Source organism: Alligator sinensis, unplaced genomic scaffold (genome assembly GCF_000455745.1).
Source record: "Alligator sinensis unplaced genomic scaffold, ASM45574v1 scaffold141_1, whole genome shotgun sequence".
Classification (NCBI taxonomy): Eukaryota; Metazoa; Chordata; order Crocodylia; family Alligatoridae; genus Alligator; species Alligator sinensis.
The window spans coordinates 1,350,873-1,369,324 of NW_005842221.1; the positions used below are offsets into that span (position 1 = coordinate 1,350,873).

Consider the following 18,452-nt stretch of genomic DNA (forward strand, 5'->3'; position numbering starts at 1 on the left):
TCCTATACAAATAATGGAGGCATTTCACTTTTGTTTTCTGCCAACAAGTGGTAGGTTCACATTTTTTTTTAGAGGGAGGGGAAATATTTCAGTCTTACAAGCTTGAAAGAATCATGTGCATCTGATGGAAGAATTGGACCACAGCAAGCATAGTAAATACTTGTACAGTAATTCTTCCTTTTTGAATCCCTTTTGCCAGTGAAGCAAGACATCAAAGGTTCATATTACAGAAAATGATTAAAAACCTTTAAGTAAATGAGGTTCTGGAAATATTAAACATGCACTGTATACAGCCACTCCTAGCAACAGAATATACTCTGTTCTAAGGTATGAACCTTGACGTGTTCACACTTTTCTCCTAGCTATCATTTAGAATACATCTCAGATGTGTCAGGTAACCCATGACCTATACCATGAAGCATATTTATTAATAGAATAAATATGTTGTATGTAAGAGTAAAAACAGTTAGCTAAATCACAATAATCAGTGGTATAGGATGTTCATAATATTATGAATGTTGCTGACTGAAGGGAGTGTTTACATTACAAATCAAGAAGAATGATTGGACTCTGTTTTAAGGAGTTACTGCTATAGAAAACTATATATACTTAGGTGTTATGTAGTAGAGTGTTATATTCAAAACCATTTGAATGACACTAAGGGATAAATAGGATTTCAAAAGTGCATGAACCTGGACTCTTACTGAACAATTAGCTGCACTTGAGGGTCTAAGAGGAGCTTGTATAGAGAGAAAAAAATCAGGATTTATGTATGTGGTACATTCTGCAACAGGTGGGTTGGACTGGAAGAGAGAAAATGAATTACTAAACTGAGAGGAAAAGGAGCACTCCATTAAAAAGGGATACACATCTATCTGGTTAAAGGTAAGAAACCAGCTCTCCACACACACTTCGAATTGGAGGAGAATGCCCTGACATTCCAGTCATTTCCCCTAGCTGTGTTAATAAAGGATTAGCTGTAAGATTAGATTAACTGATTTGGATAAAATAAGAGTTGAATAAAACCCTTGCTTAGAACTTGAAGAAACTACTGGGCTTCAAAAAAGAGAAACATAAAAGTAGTAGTTTTTCTTACATTTCAGAAAATCCTAATTTTGGCCAGAACAGTTAGTGGAGATAATGCAGTCTTAGGAAAAAGAAGAAAAAACTTCCTTATTTACTGTCCATGAGCATATAACTCATCTGGTGAAATTTTCAATCTGTTTTTTTGACTGAACAGGCTTGGATTAAGACATGTTTATTCATATAAATGTCGACTGCCAAATGCTCAAGATGTACAAATTGGTATATACTCAATGCAGCTACAGCAACTGCCAATATACAAATTGGTATATACCCAATGTCCAGTTTGATCTTCTGAAGTTTTGAATTCTATGCAACACTAGATACCTTTCTGCTGAAAGTTAGTGTCTGCTCATAAAACTATTTGCACAATCACTGATCCCCTGATCTTGCAGTGTTTCTGTAAGGCCTCCAGATCAAAACAGGATATTTCCATATTAGTTGTTAGTCTCTTGTTTACTCAGTGGTACACAGAGACCGTGCTTTCCCTTTGCTATACATTTCAGAGGTTGAAGGATAGATTGGAAATCACAAGTATTGAGAAAGATCTAGGAAATTTCCACCATTAAGAATGGGCTTTTAACTGTGAACATACACATATTGAAAGGATGTCCTTGTCTACTAACACGCAACAAATGGACCCCAGTCTTGAAATCCCTTATGTTAGCGTATTGGGGGATTATGATAGAACTTTTCTATTAAAAATGCATTAAGGCGGGGAAATGTGGTATGAATGAGTCAGTTAAAGTATAGTCGTGAACAAATCATTTGACCGTTTTGTGCAAAACTGTGCCTGATGCTTATTATAGCATCTTATAGTACAGAAGCATCAGCAGCCCAGTGCTTCAATGCTCCTGTACTTTCCCCCTGAAATTTTCAACAGACTATTCTTTGAAATCAATATAACAGCATCACAAAGCAACCACTTAACATGTGGGGAGGAGCTTGTGATTTTTCCCCTTGTTTTGTGTTCCCCTTGCTGTTGTTTGTTAAGTAAGCGAGCTTTAATTGCTCAGATGTTTACAAAGGGTGGATATAGTAGGGCAGCAAGCATGGCCACAGGGAATACAGTTGTAAACAAGATGATAATTCCTAAAAAAAATGTTTGCCATATTAACCCAATTTTTGGGGGAGCTAAGTGATATTCATTATAACAAATTATTGAGAACAAACACTTATCACTTCATCCCGTACTAACTCCTTAAAGCCAAGAATTTACATATTCTTTCTGGATGGTGGGATTAACACTCCTTTCACAAGGCGGTAAGCATGGATCTGCTTTGCTCTCATGGGAGAACAATATATAGCTGTTCTGCTGATTTTTCTAACATAGCTTTGGAGAATAAGTCACGCAAAATTTCTAGAGTTTTACATTCTTTGGCTGATGAAATCTGACACTGGAAGTGTTAGTTAATCCAAATGACTAACCCTCCTGGCAATTTGCTGTGTAGCCCTCAGACAGCCTGATTGAAATATTATGCAAAAGTAACTGAGTTTGCCAGGAAGAGAAGGCCACCCTCAATACACGCTTTGGTATAAACAAGCCGGTGACAGATACTTCACAAAGTGAGCCTATAAATCTAAATTAAATGTGAGTTTTATATGCAAATACATAGGGCAAGCCTTCCACTATTAGATCTGACTTGGACTGAAAAAGAATAAGGAAGTTCAGTTTATAAGATAAAACAAATAGATACCTACCTTGATGTAAGTAGTTCCCTTTCCTGAAAGAAAGTGAGACATTGGTTACTTGTTTTGAAAGACAGTAACTTGTTACTTTTTATGCAGCAGCGAGCTGCAAAAGGAACATGATAGAGTCCAGGGTGGGGTTCATTATTTTCTGTCTTACGCTTATTTGGCAATACCAAATATGAAAACCTTTAGCACCACTTACTTTTCTAAGTTAGTTCAGCTATTTCTCCTTTAACTTACCCCCCACAGTCTCTCTGCTCACGATGAGCCCCAGAAAGGGTGGTCCAATGCTTAGGAGACTAGCTTGGGGGATCATGTGATATTGGTAATGTTTGAGGGGTGGGGAGGGGGAAGCAAAATGTAAAATAAATTTAAACAGGATTTAGGCTCTGATTCAGTAAAGCTTTTCAACAAATGCTTGAGAGCCTTCTTATTCAGCAAGACATGCTCAAGTGATTTGTTGAAGCACATGGTTAGCATTGGCCGGTTGCTTCTATGCTTGCCTTGTTGAGTCAGAACCATAGCTACCAATCAGGAAGGAGAAAACTTCTTTCCTAGTTAGATTAGACATTGGTCTATTTCAGCAGTGGCGCACAGGTCAGTTCAATCTCAATCTCTGTGGCTTGATGACTGCATTGGCCCCTGATTGAGTTCGATATCTTGTCCAAGAAGAAGGAGGGGAAGCCAAGTTCCATTTTAGCTCATATTACCTGAACATATTCCTGATGAGGAGTGCTTGGCTGAGATGTGTGTTCATCTCTAGGCAGGGTAGCAGAGCTGATCTTCCCACTGTTCTGCATTGTTTGGTCAGAACCACCATTGCTGAGATTATCTTTGTGATGGGGCAGCTGTGATTTTGGGCCAGCTGACTCTAAAGCAGCTAATGTAGTTTCAGCATTTTCTTTGGAGGACAGTAGTTTTGCATGAAGGCAGGAGACTAGTGACAATGAGGAGGAGGCAGACTTAATACACTGAGGTGGGTTTTTACAAACATGAAAAGAACCACTGTGCTCTTTCTGGCATCCCAATTTAGCATCATCAAAGCAGTCCTGAAGCGACTGCACTTGGGAGGCAGAGGACACACTATTTCTTAGTCTTCTGAGAGTTGGGGAGGTGGAAATCCTTCCCAAAGCATGTCTGTCAAACTGGAAAGGTGCAGTGTAGCATCCATCATACTCTTTAAATGGAAATTTCAGTAGAAATGAAGACTCGCTGAAACCTCTTCTTTGGACAGAGTCAGTTGGAGGCCTCTTTCTGTCTGTGCAAATTGATACCACCTCTGTTTCCCAGGGTATGAAGATGTCATTTTCTGAGTCACTGTTTTCTGACAAATCCACATTTTCTACATGTAGTTCAATCTCCTTATTGAGAAGATGGTCTGCTGTGTAGGTTTCTTTATCCTGTTTCAGAGGATAATCACAAACCGGCTCTTGCATCATTTAGCTACAGCATGCAGATCTATAGCTGATATAAATTACAGAAAACAGAGTCAGAAAAAAGTCTGAATCCACAAACTACATGTTGCATATCTAACTGTGATTCATGTCCCCTTTTCACCAATTCCTTACCTCTTACTGAAAATTGGTTGCTATTAATGAATTGGGTTGAAAAACTAATTCCTAATAACATTTTAATTCTTCAAGTTTTTTCTTTAATAAACGATACATAACAACACAATTCTATGATACATAATGACATGTTCAGTCTTCACATCACTGCAGTTACTAAAGTCAATGGATTTTAATAGTGCTCTAACTGAATGAACTTGTCATAAGCATAAGATTACCTTATGGATATAAATTTTCAAAAGTGACTAGTAATTTTTGAGCATCCAGTGTTAGTTGCCTGCTTTTTAGAGGGTGGAAATGCACTTGAATTATAGACATATCCAACTGAGCACTAGTAATCACTACTCACACTTAAAAAATCATGATAACTAAGGACAAAGGGTTGTTTTTCCTATTTAAGGGTCTGAGCAAAAGCCAATGTATGCAACGCATAACAGCATAACCGTGCATTACATTCAGATCAGGTGCTGTGAACAAACATCTACATTCATATGGAACCAGCTGTAGAAAATATACCTGGGTTATGATTAAACTCCTTTTCATTTTTAGAACTTTTGATTCTTTTTCCACACACTTTACATGTTGTATGTGCACTTGTATTTGATATACCAGCATGAACGAATGAACCATGAGAAAAATATCCATTGATAAAGAAGCACTGGAGTAGTGAGAGCTCAGCTTGTGCAACTGCTAGATACAATAAAGAAATTTAAGCTTCTAGAGAACTATTGAGCTTTATATATGTTGGAAATTAATGGAAATAAAGTTCTCTAGGGTAAGTGTTCCTGTGGTTTAAGGTCATTAAGGAAATCCCCACCTCAGCATGGTAGTCATATTCATATAATTGACTTGTACAAATGTAGGGCTGGAAGGAATTTCAAGAGATCATCGAGTCTACCTGCATAGAAACAGAATGAAGTTGGCTGACACAAGTTGGCTAAAACATGGAGTTAGAGGACCTCTATTTAGAATTAGCTTTAGTATTTAAGAGTGGATAAGACTGCCTTCCTGTGCAGTGTTTCATATCGTTTTGGTATCCTCTTGGACATTGCCATATGAATCTAGAATACTTTGTTGGTGCTTGGATATAATGAGCATTCTAAGCATCCTTATACAAGATAAGGACACTACCTTTCCATTATCATATCCCTTGTATCAATTTTCTTTCAGGTGTTTGGATTTTCTCAGAGGTTCTGGGGGCAGGATAGTGAAAGGAAGGGGCTGTATTCTTTCTAAAGATTTCAGGGATGAATGAGAACTTCCATATAGGGTGGAGGCCTTAGTTCAGCAAAGCTTAGATACATGCTTAACCCTAAGGACATGAGTTGTACCTCTGCATTCAATGGAACTGATTTATGTGCTAAAAGATTACATATTTATCTAAAGGTTTTATTTGATGGGAACTGGACTTCCCTAATTTTCCTTTGGTCTTTTTTTTGTCCAGAAGTGACACTATGGCCCTCAACTATACTAGTGATAACCAGGAATTCACCAGTGCTCAGGATCCCTTTTTCTTTTTTATATTCGAGCACCTGGTATTCACTGAACACTTAAGCAAATATAATCTAACGATTGTTTATGGCTTGGCAATCTTTTCAGTAGGGAATCAAAAATGAATATAAGGTGCATTATGTAATCAAGTAATGAAAACAAAAGTTAATAATTAATCTATAGGAACACTATCTCGTCATTAACTGTTATAAATTGACTTATGTTCCAGGATGAATGGCAGTATATCTTTCAGATACTATAGTAACTGCCCATCTAAAAATGCACTTATGAATAGTACAGGTAAGAAAATAATTCATGACAGTTTGTTAAAAAATAAAACTTCTGATTTTGCTAACAGAATATCTGTTACTGATGTTTATGATTGTGTCAGATCTTTATAAGCTGATTTTTTTCAAGCATACACATTTACATTTTTTCTTGATTCATTAAATAGAGTTTGTGAAAGTTTATCTGTGCTGCTTAGTTTTCAGTTTTTAGATCATTACATTGCATAGTTTCTATTTTTTATTTGACCAATCTACTAGTTCTCCCAATTCTACGTCTTGAGTGTGCAAATTAAAAATATATTTTTGGCAAATACTTACATATGTGACTTTCCAGAAACATTGCAGCCAATACAATGCAATTGCTCAAATGTTTGAAGGAGGCAAATACAAAAGGATATTGAATGTGACTGGAATGACTTTGTTTGCAACTCTGATGAATAGCACCAGAAAGTATTTTTGCAGCATTCACTCATTTCTAATAAAGTATAATTGATGCATGTTCTCATTAAAACTGAGATACACCAAACACAATTTCCATTAATCACTCACAAGAATTAATATTATGTTTCTGTTTCTCAGCAAAGATGTAATTGCACAATGTTGTTGCAGGACCTCTTTTATGACCTTTACAGATTTTATTATCAGACTGGTGAATTGTTATAAATAAAACTAGGCAATATTCATCAAATAAATGACTAGACCTATGCTGTATGATGTATTATCTTTATCTTTTTAGTTATTAGTTTCCAGGAGTGTTTGCAGAATTCTGCAATTTGCCATGGGTAGTCAAACATACGAATAAGAATTAGCAAAGGTTTACTGTGCAGACATTTTTAAACATACTTGCATAAGAAACATGCAGCACAAAAAGGGTTGTAAATAAAACTTACTCCCTAGACAGAAAAGGATGAAAAAAGTCTCAGAGTCTGCATTTTTAAAACTGAATGCTTAAAAACTCCTCTCAGACTTTTCAGCAGCAATATCTTCAAAAAGCAAAATATGATGTAAAATAAGAGCCCCCCTCCCCACACATGCATAAAAGTACTGTAGATAAATCATTAAACTTACTGCTTTAGACAGATGCAGAATTAGTTTCAATCTAAAATTGACAACTTCCTATGTGTCAACGTCCTTTGCAAATATAACAAAATGAAATCAAGTTATTGAACACTGACTTGCTTAACTCTTGCTTCAGCGGGAGTGATACCTTTTTTCTCTTTCAGAGCTTCCTTGCTGACTGCTAATAGAGGGAACTAGTTTTTCTTCTTGTAGATTCAAGGTTTCTAGGGGATTTGTTTATCACAAAGGTCAGACGGAAACAGCTTCAGGATCAGTGCCAGTTTATAAAAGGTAACATGATCCATTTTAGCACAAGATTAATAATCTTCACTCTTTATACTAATTTTCTCAGCTCCTTCCTTTACATTTTCCCAGCAGATTGTTCTGCATAGGTTTGTACTGTTATGGTTTGGCAAAAGAAGTCACACTTGGGCAGCAAGAACAGAAAAGATTCTAAAACCCCCACAATAATTTTGTTTTTCTGCTTATGTCTTAAGTAATTAAAATTGGTTGAATTATAAATAATTTAATCAATGAATCCAAACTTTTATTCTGCTTATCTACTATCAACAGTTAGGCTGTAATTTTAAGAGGTAGTATCACAATTATTCAAATAGTTAGTTTATAATTATTTTATTAGTGTAGACAATTTTTAGCCTATCATTATTTGATAATGTCTGAGTTTCTGAACTTCATTATTTACTGTATTGTATGCCTGCTGATTTATATACAACATGGTATTGTTACATTCTGTGCTTGGGTAGTTTAAGGTAATGGTTTAGAAAGAGGAGTCTTTTATTATCTTTGTACAAGTTATTCAGAGACCTCTATAATTGTTCAGATTTTTTGCACAATATGTTTTTGGGTGGCTGAGTTCAAATGTTTGCGGTATATGTTATTTGTGTGAGTTTGGGACACTCACGTTTGGCAAATATTTTTCCAAACAGAAAATTTGCTCTCTTAAATACATCTGATGAAAACATGCCTGATGCAATGGAAAGATGCCCCTTTAATCCAAGAGAGATTGGACTAGGTGAAGACGAGAGCAAAACAAATCAAAAGATTTTATTCACAGGAATACTCTCAGTACTTTTCTTCTGCATGTATCCATCTTGGCAAGTAACAAAAAGAAATAAAAAACCCAACAATCCTCTTTTTCCCCATCCATTTAGAACCTGTGGTTAAGGTTTCAAACAGAATGTTTTAAATCAGTACCATGAATATTATGTTTCTGCTCTTCGGGTGAGCTTTCTGCCCCTTAGAGTTATACCAGCTGAGCTGGAGCAGGTTGTCTTGTTTATAAAATACAGATAAGCATCTCCTTTGACCAGGTGAAAGCCAAACTGAATGATATGTGCTGAAAAATGGGAGGAATGACAAAGATTTACTCAAATCCAAATTACAGAGCCAACACCTCCATGGCCACGTGTGAAAGGTGATTTTCTTCCCATCAGTGACAGAGATTTCAATCCTTTTTCCTTGGAAAAGGAGAAGCAAAAGGTCATGATTTCTATCAACCTGGTATTCCACCTTACCTTGTGGTAGGGTTCCCCTTTTTCCTTCTTTTTGCAGCATCTGAATATTGGCAAAGATAAGTGGTTTCTGGGTATGTCCTCTCAAGAGACCTAATCCCTCTCTTAAGTCTGCCTCTGAAACTCTGTTAGAGACTGTTATCAGCTCACCATGCAGGATAAACTCTGGGGAGCCTGAATCTGTTGATGTCTGTGCTGTAGTGGATGTGACAGCTGGTCATAAATAGCAAATCATTCCACTCTGCTTGAGTTGTCATGCCCGGCCCATCACTGTGGTGTCTCATCTCTAGAACTCTTTCTAAAATGTCTCTGTTGCTACTACATGTGCAACTCTACTACTGACAGGGTAGGTAGGAGTACTACCCACAACAAGGCTGCAGGTTGCTGCCAGTGTCAGCCACACCTCCACATTGAGCCTGGGAGTGCATCCAGCAAGCATGCCCTACCCACTAACTACTGCTGTGTGTGTACCGAATCCCAACAATGAGGAAATGTAGCCACCTGAGAGGGACCCTAAGCACATGCCCTAGTGTTGTTCTTGTGCTCCTTATCTTGAGCTTCTCCACTGCCTCATTTCTGTAATTTGGCACGTGAGTAGGTGGGGCATCCTTCCTGGTGGGATTCCTGGGGTGGTCATCACAGGCATGTTGTTGACATGCCATTCCTGCCCAGCATAGGTCTAATCAATGCAGTGATTAATGTTCTGGCACCACTTGAACCTACCGCTGCTTATGCTGTTGTATGAGCCTGACTCTCACTTGGTGTAAACTGGCAGAGCACCACTGACATAAATGAAGCTATACAAGTCTGCACAAACAGAGGATCTCCCCCTATATTTCAAACCATTCATCAAATTTCCAGATATTTTGCATAGACTAATTTACTAATTTTTATTTCATTATTTGTTCAGCCAGAGCACTGAACAGGTAATTCAATGATCATGTTGTCAAGTAATTGGGTGAACCCCCATGCATTTTACAAATTATTCAGTTTTCATTACTGAATATTACGCACACACCTCTCTCAACTTGATGCCTGCCAGCTTGATCCTGCAAACTCTTACTACCAAGTGTAGTGCTGGCTATCTTGGGTCTTCCTCCAGGACTTTTTGGCGCCAGCCACAGTAATAAGTAGTGTTCCAGGTAGCAAAGGCAATGTCTGAAGGGAACCTAAAGTGGCTAAAATCAGATGCCAAAATCTAAAACTGTGATCTTGAAAACCATTGCTGAGCTGTCTTCTAACAACGGAGGCACCAAAACTCCACAGGAAACACCACCGTCTCTGGCCACAGTTTAGACAAAAAGGGGATCTCTACTTAGCTATTTGACAAAAGGGGTGCAGGCACCTAGCCTGAAGAAAATAATTTGGGGTAGTTGATTGCAAGTAGACTGAGACACAGACCTAAACAAAGTGCTTTGGGGCAGCATTTGAGAATTGCTTGGGGTCTCAGTGTGTCCAGCTTATTAGCTCTACTCAGCTGTATGCTAAGTATACTGATTGTTTTGGATCCCTTTCTGAGGTGCCTAACTATGCCTCCCCCCCAACATGCACATGCACACGTGCACACAGTAGATGCCTAATCCATCATTCAAAAACTCTCCATAGGGGCAGGTATATAAAAGGGTATTGAAACACTGTTTAGGTGTTCAAGTCCTTTAAGGGAGCTGGCTCTAATTGTAGATGAGTAAAGCGCTTGGGTATTTATTTACCCTTTTGGCAGCATATTGAACTCATTGTTTAATGCTCCTTGGACACAGCATAAAACAATCTCACTAGATTACATCACCTAATGGGTAAAAGAAATACATTAAACGAATAGGATTGGTTTCTACAGGCAAAAGTTCTGTTGCCGTATTAGTTGCTAGGATTTCCACTTAACCTATGGGTGTTGGAACACTTTGTACTTAGAGCCCAAAAGGTTTTCTACACCAGCTATGGTATGCATTGTGTATGAATGCCCTCCTGGCTCTGTGCCACATCTGTGACAGGCCAAATATTGTACGCAAGAGGATGTGCTGGAAAGCACAAAATATTCTGTTGTATTAGAAATGGGCCTATAATTTTGGCAAAGACATAGTACCTCAGAATATGTGTACACCTTATCTAGATGCCAGCGGCTGGGATAGCTCGAGTACTGTGCTGGAGTAACATGGGTATTATAGGCCATGAAAGGAAAGTATGTCAGGAGACCCATGCCTTCTGCACAGTGCATGGGTTATGGTCAATGTTCAAATACTAATCTATCCTCATGTTGCTCCCTTCCTCTGCCCAGCTTTGCAGTATGGGGATGAAAAGTGCAACAGTTGCTGTACATGCACAGCAGGAGAGAGGAGCCCATTTTCAATTCCAAATACTCTACTAAGGAGCTTAAAATGACTGGCCCAGGCCAGTGAGCACATCTTCATCCTAACACATATTAGTTTAAACAGGAGTGATGAAGTAATAAATTCGTCTCTATAGATTTGATTTTATTGGTTCAGTCATAAAAAGATAAAATTTTGCCCCAAGTTCAGAGATCTTATGGCTTGTTATCCACTGCACAGTGCATTCAAGTGCTGTATAATAAAGAGTCTAATTAGCTTTCACTTAAAAGCAGTTGATGGAAACAAAGGGGAAAAAAACCTTTGTTTTTTTCTATAAAAATAAGAGTAAGAACAAAACATTTGCCTTGTATGATCTGGCAAAAAGCCACATTACATTTAGTTGAATGTAACAAGATTGTGGAAATCTATACAGTCATACATACAATTTGTTCTGAATTTAAAAAAATATGACAGCTGGATAGACTCAGAAAGGAATTTAGGGTCTTAACTCCTTTTTACACCCATAGTCAAATCCAAGATTTTGTAAAGGGAGGTGCAGGAGCAGCGACCATTGTTGCAGGGATGGCTACTCCCTTACTCCCAGCTACCCCCTCCCCATCCAACCAGGTAGCAGAGTATGCTGTGGGATGAGCTGTGGGGACTTTTTAAAGTCCCCAAATCAGGTAAAAATCCGCCCCCCTTTTCCACTCTCAGCATCCTCCCTCTTCCCCCCTGTTCTCAGCAGCACATCCCCTCCACTCCCCTGACCTCCCTCCCCCATATGCGACTGCCCCTGTCCCTGTGCCTGGCTGAGTGGGGAGGGGGGTGGGCACTTCAGAGCTGCTCTTGCCTTGCTCTGGCCAGGCTCAGCAAGGGACAGTAGTGGTGGCAGGGAACATCCAGAAGTGGGCGGAAAGGAGGAACCCTCCCACTGCTCCTAGCTGGAGCAGGGTAGGAATGGCTCTGAAGCAACCCTCCTTCTCCCCCCACACATCGTCTAGAGACAACAAGAGTGGTTGGTGGGGAAGGGTCAAATGGGAGCAGAAGGTATATGCTTCTGAGGATGGAGAAGGGGGGATGCTGAGTGTGGGGGGTGGGGAGAGATTGGGGGAATGGATTCTTACCTGATTTGGGGATTTTTAAAAGTCCCTGCTGCTGCTCTCATGGGGTGCATTCACACATGCAAGCATGTGTGCTTGCAGCAGCTCAAATAGAAGTGGTACAAATTTGAGCTGGGGCTTTTTGCCTCAGTGCACATGCTCAGACACGCACTTTGTTCTGGAGCAAGTTGTGCTACTTGGGGAAAAATAACCCTGCCTGGCTTCTCCTGGATCTGCAGCCAGGGGGAGCTAAAGCCCGGGGCCAGATCCTGTGCTGTCTCCAGCAGTACAAAATGCTGCCTTGTCTTGGCCCCAACCATACAAAAAGCTGCCCTGGCAAGCAGCTCAGGGCTACTCGCTTTCAGGAGCTTCTGGGGCCCAGCCAATTGGTACCCAGGGACACTACCCCTTGTGCCAGCTGGACTGCTGCAGCAGCATCCGAAATCCATTTTTTAAAATACCCCAAAATCCATGTTTTTCCACAATTAAAAGACCACTCTACACACACACACACACACACACACACACACACACACGTGTGCGTGCGCGCGTGCACACCCCCCCCCGTTGGGCAATGCTGTATTGGTATATTTACAATGTTAAAGCGATTTGGAAGCCTACCAGTGTCTCTATCATCATGATAAAATAAATTCTAAATACCTATATGTGTTGATGTTGTGTTTTTGGTTTTCTTCGCACATGATGGATGTGTGATGGGGGGATGTGGCGTTTGCAGGAATGGGTGTGGGGGAAGGTGTGTGGGTGTGTGTGGGTAGGTGTGGGGCAATTGCTGGAGGATCTGTGAGTGTGGGAGACCTTGTGGGAGGCTGTTCAGGAAGGGTAGGTCCCCTGCCCCCCACAGGGTGCAGCTCCCCCACACAGCACATGGACTGCCCCCTCCCCCACAGGGTCCCAGCTACTCCCTGGAAGGCCACAGCCCCCCCCACCCAGGGTCCATAACTTACCTTTTGCAGCAGCAGTGGGAGTGGGGTGCTCTGAGCCTGCTGCTGCCAGCTCCCAGATCTTGGGGACCCTGTGCTGAGTCCTGCTGGCCCTGGGGCCCCTCTGCCACCTGGGCTGGGCTGGTCCCATGGTGGCAGGACCTGGCGTGGCATGCAGGGACTGCATGCTGGGCCCAGCTGGGTCCTGCTGGCCCTGGGGCTGCACATGCCGCCTATGCGGTCTCTGCGTGCCGTGCCAGGTCCTGCCTCTGCCCCGCTGTGCCTGCGGGGAAGTGGCACGTGCTGGGACATGGCCCAGCCCTGTGCAGCTCACTAGTCTGGCTTTGCACTGGAGTGGGTCACATAGCTGCGGGAGGCGTGGCTCCTGTGCATGCCTCCCAGAGCTGTGCGACTTGCTCCAGTGCAAAGCCAGACTAGTGAGCTGCGTCACCCCTCCCACCCACACCCATGTATCCCCCCACCTCCATTCCCCATTCCCTAACTTACCATGTCCAGTGCTGGGGGCCAGGGGCAGCAGGAGCACGAAAGAGACACTCTGGCCAAAACCAGAGCATTTCTTGTGGAGGACTGATTCACCTTGGTCCACTCTTCTGCAGAGCTTTTTTTTTTTTTTTTTTTTTTTTTTTTTTTTTTTTTGACCCTGGATATCCAGGGTTTTAATTTCATCCCCTTTTTTGTGTTCCTGCACGTGCCTCTTGCCTCGCCTCAAAGGGGTTTGAGATGGGGCAAGAGGCATGTGTGCTCTCATCTGGACATGCCCATGGTGTCTGAAGGGGGTGGGGGAGAGAGGGTACATCTATGTTACTGCAGGCCCTCTGGATCTAGTCTTGTGAGGTTTTTTTTTTTAAAGCTGGCCTGGTATATATGAATACTGAACACAGTTCCTCACTGTAAGTACAGTTCTTACTCTTATGGATGTGGTTCATGGAGTTACATATACACAAGGAAAAACACACAATCTCTCTGTTTGAAAACCCTTCATAAAAAGAACCCATCAAGCTAGAAACTTGCAGTGATTGACAATCATGCACTAAACACACATTGTAGCTAATGCATCCACACAAAATATATTAGAAGAATATTGTTTAGGTTGTAAAGTCAAGCACTCAGTTTGGGTTGGCAACTTCAATTTGGTCTTCTCAGAGGTATGTATTATAATACCATTTTTAATAACACGATTGCCTACCATTTTTTTCCCCCAGGAATCCTGCTCAGTATGCAGGATAGACAGTACTCACTTTGTGAACAGATGTTATTTTATTCTTGTTCAGCGTGTGCCCCCATGTCTTACTGTCCATCATTCAGACAGAATTATTAACTTCCTCAAGGGCTTTTTATATGCTTCTCATTGTTATGGGATCTGAATACTTCACAAATATTAACAAATTTATTGTCATGATGCTCTTGTGAGGTTAGTGAGTGAATGGTATTTGTACTCATTTTTCAGATGGAAACTGAGAAACAGAGATAAAGGTCAAAAGTGTGCATTCATTTTGGTGTGCAGATTGAGATGCATTAGAGCTGATTTTACATACTATTTAGTACTTTATAGCCCATTATGTTCAAAGCACAGCCACATCTGTGTTCTCAGTTCTTCTGCAAATTAGATCCCAAGGGTTCAAGTCAGTCACCCAGAAAATGTGGAATGATTAGCGATCTCCAGTTTAAATTACTTGAGTAGCATCATATGGAAACTCTGTGACTAAAATAGGGATTTGAATCCAGTTCTCCAAGGCTACATTCACCTGCTTCATTATGAAACAGTTCTAAGCTACACAACCATCCATGATTTATCTCTAGAGCCTATATGTGCTATACCCTGAATGAGGCACAAGTTCTATAGCAAAAAAATATGCGATCATGGAACTAAAAGCTGTATCATAATGCAGCACAAGAAGACCAAAATAAAATGGCCAAAACAACCTTAATTCTGGTATCTCCCTACTTTTGAGGGCTAACTATCCAACCTGAATAATATTCTTTTAACACAGGACAATCCTCCACAACTCCCTAAAGTCACCCATGTGCCAACACAAGCAGTGTTGTTTAAGTGATCAGAACTCTGCCACTTGAGCTAACCATAGTTGATAGCATGATTTTCATCCTCTATGTCGATGGTTCTCAACTTTTTTAGACTTGAGGTCCCCTTGTTAGACTCAAAGTACCTCTCAGAAAATGCCAGCTCTTAGTTTTCACTCATTTTTTTCCATAGAAAAGTAATAGAAGAATTCTTCTGTTGCAAAGAACTCAAGAAAGAACACAAACAGGTTAGAATGTTTTAACAGTATGAATTCCTAGTTGAAAACTCTAGATTTATCTTGTGAATCATGTTTGTACCCCTAACAGTGCCCACTGTGACATCCTTAAAAGGATCTCTTAGACTGGACATTAGGAGGAACTTCTTCACAGTTCGAGTGGCCAAGGTCTGGAACGGGCTCCCAAGGGAGGTGGTGCTCTCTCCTACCCTGGGGGTCTTCAAGAGGAGGTTGGATATGCATCTAGCTGGGGTCATCTAGACCCAGCCCTCTTTCCTGCCTATGCAGGGGGTCGGACTCGATGATCTATTGAGGTCCCTTCCAACCCTAACATCTATGAATCTATGAATCAAAGCACTTCAAGAATCTATGAATCTATGAATCAAGGCACTTCAAGGTGGCATGGCACTGAGGTTGAGAATCACTGCTCTATACAGATCAGCAATAGGTGCTGGCAGCAGAAGAATGGAGAGATGTGAGGAACATGAGTCTCATTCTGGGTTCTAGAGCAGTGTGCTTTAGTGAGGACAGACTTTTTTTTGGCTGTTCTCACCAGTTTGTTCCCTGTTCCAATATGGTATCTTCCGATGCTGGCTCCTCACCCCCACTCCCCTCTCACTCAGCCAGTGCCAGTCCCCACTCTTCAGGCTTCTCCTTCTAGCCAGTCATTTTTTTCTAGCAATTCAGCCAAGACTCCTGAGAAGACTCCAGCCAAGAACTCTTCAAAAAGTCCAGCAAAGTCACCTCAAAGAAGTCCTTCCAAATCAATATGATTGCTATTTACGATATAAATACATTAATGTAGCTATATTACTCATCTATAATTGATCGAGTACAAAATTTGGGGGGATTTTTGGTGAAAATAGGGTATTGGGCCTTGGTTCAGGAACCAATCCCCCATTTATAACATTGTTTCTTATCAGAAAATTAGTTCTGAGTGATAACGTTTCGACTTAAGACGCAGTTTTCAGGAACCAATTGTGTCATAAGTCATAGGACTGCCTGTACTCTGTGCTTTCATTTTCAGGGATTGATCCTTGCCTTGCCCAGAGCAGCAACAGGTGTAACTGCAGAGAAAGTCCTGATCAGGCTGGATTAGGTTTAGTTTGGATAGAGTTTTTTGGAAATCTAGCTGTGGATTGATTATGTGGTAGCTGAAATCTCCCAGTGGTTTTTAACTTGGTCTAATTTGGTCAGATTTTTACAGGAACAGCAAATGGCACATTATTAACATAAAGGCCATTTATTCTTCAGCCCCTCCCAAACACATTTCAAGGCCCAGATCCTAAACTGAAACCTATTAGAGAGAATTTGTCAAAAATTTTTACCATGGGCTAAACAATGTCTTTTCTACGAGATTCGCTGCTAAAAAGGCTGAAGTGTTTAGACTATAGTTTTCTAGAAAGTTGAGCCTGAGGCAGATACCAACATATGCAGCATTTCAGGCCAGATGGTTAAAGTTTGGCCAGCTTCAGTGATTTGTAAACCTGATCATAAAATGGGAAGTATCAGAAAAAACTTAGCATGAGGCACTGGCTACCAGTGGTGCTGCTATAGGCAGTGCTACCAGCTTTGCTTATAAATAATTGCAATCAATAATACCTTGCGTTTCATCCACATCTATTAGTACATTCTCCAAAAGTGGGTTACTGCTGTTATCCATTTTACATAGATATAATAAAGATAACAACGGCTATAAATAGATGCAGTTTACAGCCCCTTTTTCACATAATGATTTATGCATTAAAGACATTTCACTGTGAATGTTAGGAAACTACTTCTGGGAACAAATGAAAATATAACCTGTAGAATTAAAGAGCCTGTTTCCTCAGTAACAAATCAAGATTGGAATCAATATCATGCAGCTATTCAAGGTCATTCTTCATAGGAAATATTTATAAAATTGCAACTAAAAGTAAAGGTCTGTGTTTTTCAGAACCAGCTCCCATAGCTCCAAAACAGTTCTTTAAACTGAAGATTTATATGCAAAGCTAAACAGAAAACAAAATGACAACAGCATAGCAGTCATTAAAAGAAAGGGGTGGTGTAGTTATCAGGATAATCCTCCTGATTCTTACCAGCATCTGTGATCTTCCAACATGCTGCATAATCATCATAAATGTAGGAAAATTGCAGCTTCAAGTCCGTGTTGTGATCACTAGTCCTGTGCTCTAAAATGGCTATCACTGGAATACCAAAGGTCAATGTGAAGCAAACTCAAATAGAATGTGTACTTTAGGGAGAGAAAATAAATAAATAAAAAGGGAGAAGTTCCCTTGCTCTGCATTTGCTTGGGAGTGTTTGTAATGTTTTGAAATGAGTAGGTTTTTCCTGATAGCCTGAAAAGTTGTATTTACTAGAGCTGTGCAAAGCTTCTGGTGCTGATTTGATTCAGAACAGATTTGGCCTGATTTGGCAGCTGAATCTCCAAATCCGAATCAAATCAGGAGACCAAGAAAAAGATCTGAATAGATTCAAAGCCTCCAAATCAATTCAGAAAAGATTTGGAGAAAGATTTGGAGATTTGACAATTTGGGCAGTCCTTGCTTGCTGCCACAGGGAGCTGAACCTGGGCTCCATGCCAGTAAGTAGGGCTGGGGAGAGGGGCTGGAGGAGGAGGGAAGGGTCCATGGGAGGACTCCCACCAGGCCCCATCCCCTGCCTGATCCCCCATACCCCTTGAGTGCCCCCCAGCCCCTGTCCACTCTCCCAGCCTCATCAATGGCTGCCCTGCCCAGCCCCAGCATCCCAGCGCTTAAGAAAAAAAAAGCCCTGCACTCACCAGATGCTGCCAGGCAGGAGGGAAATACTCTGCCCTGTGCTTCATGAGGGGGTCTGCCACAAGCCCCCATCCCACGGGTGCTTTCCCAGCCCCAGCATCCTGGTGCTTAAAAAAAGCCCTGCATTCACTGGATGCTGCAGTGACTGTCAGGGCTTCTGGGGGCCCTGGGCAGAGCCCCGCCATGCAGTGCAGGGCAGCAAGGATCACCCCTCCCCCCACCCACCTGCCAGGAGCTGGTGAGTGCGGTGCTCTTAAAAAAAAAAAAAAAGCTAGGTCTGAGGGGGGCAGCCATTGATGGGGGTGGGAGAGTGGGCTGGGCATGGAGGCTCATGGCAGAG

General features: G+C 41.0%; 1 protein-coding gene across 5 annotated transcripts in view; it reads right to left on the reverse strand.

Moving 5' to 3' along the window:
• The window catches only part of PLEKHG7 (pleckstrin homology and RhoGEF domain containing G7), a 74,445-nt gene extending 56,933 nt beyond the window's left edge, over positions 1 to 17,512 (reverse strand). For all 5 annotated transcript variants that reach the window (XM_025208143.1, XM_025208145.1, XM_025208144.1 and 2 more), the window contains exons 1-3: positions 17,411 to 17,512; positions 3,486 to 4,239; positions 2,785 to 2,807 (exon numbers count right to left, since the gene is read on the reverse strand). In XM_025208143.1, the coding sequence (XP_025063928.1) occupies positions 2,785 to 2,807; positions 3,486 to 4,214 (752 nt within the window). In that variant the 5' untranslated portion in view covers positions 4,215 to 4,239; positions 17,411 to 17,512. The remainder of the gene's footprint in view (positions 1 to 2,784; positions 2,808 to 3,485; positions 4,240 to 17,410) is intronic.
• Between the last annotated feature and the right edge of the window lie 940 nt (positions 17,513 to 18,452).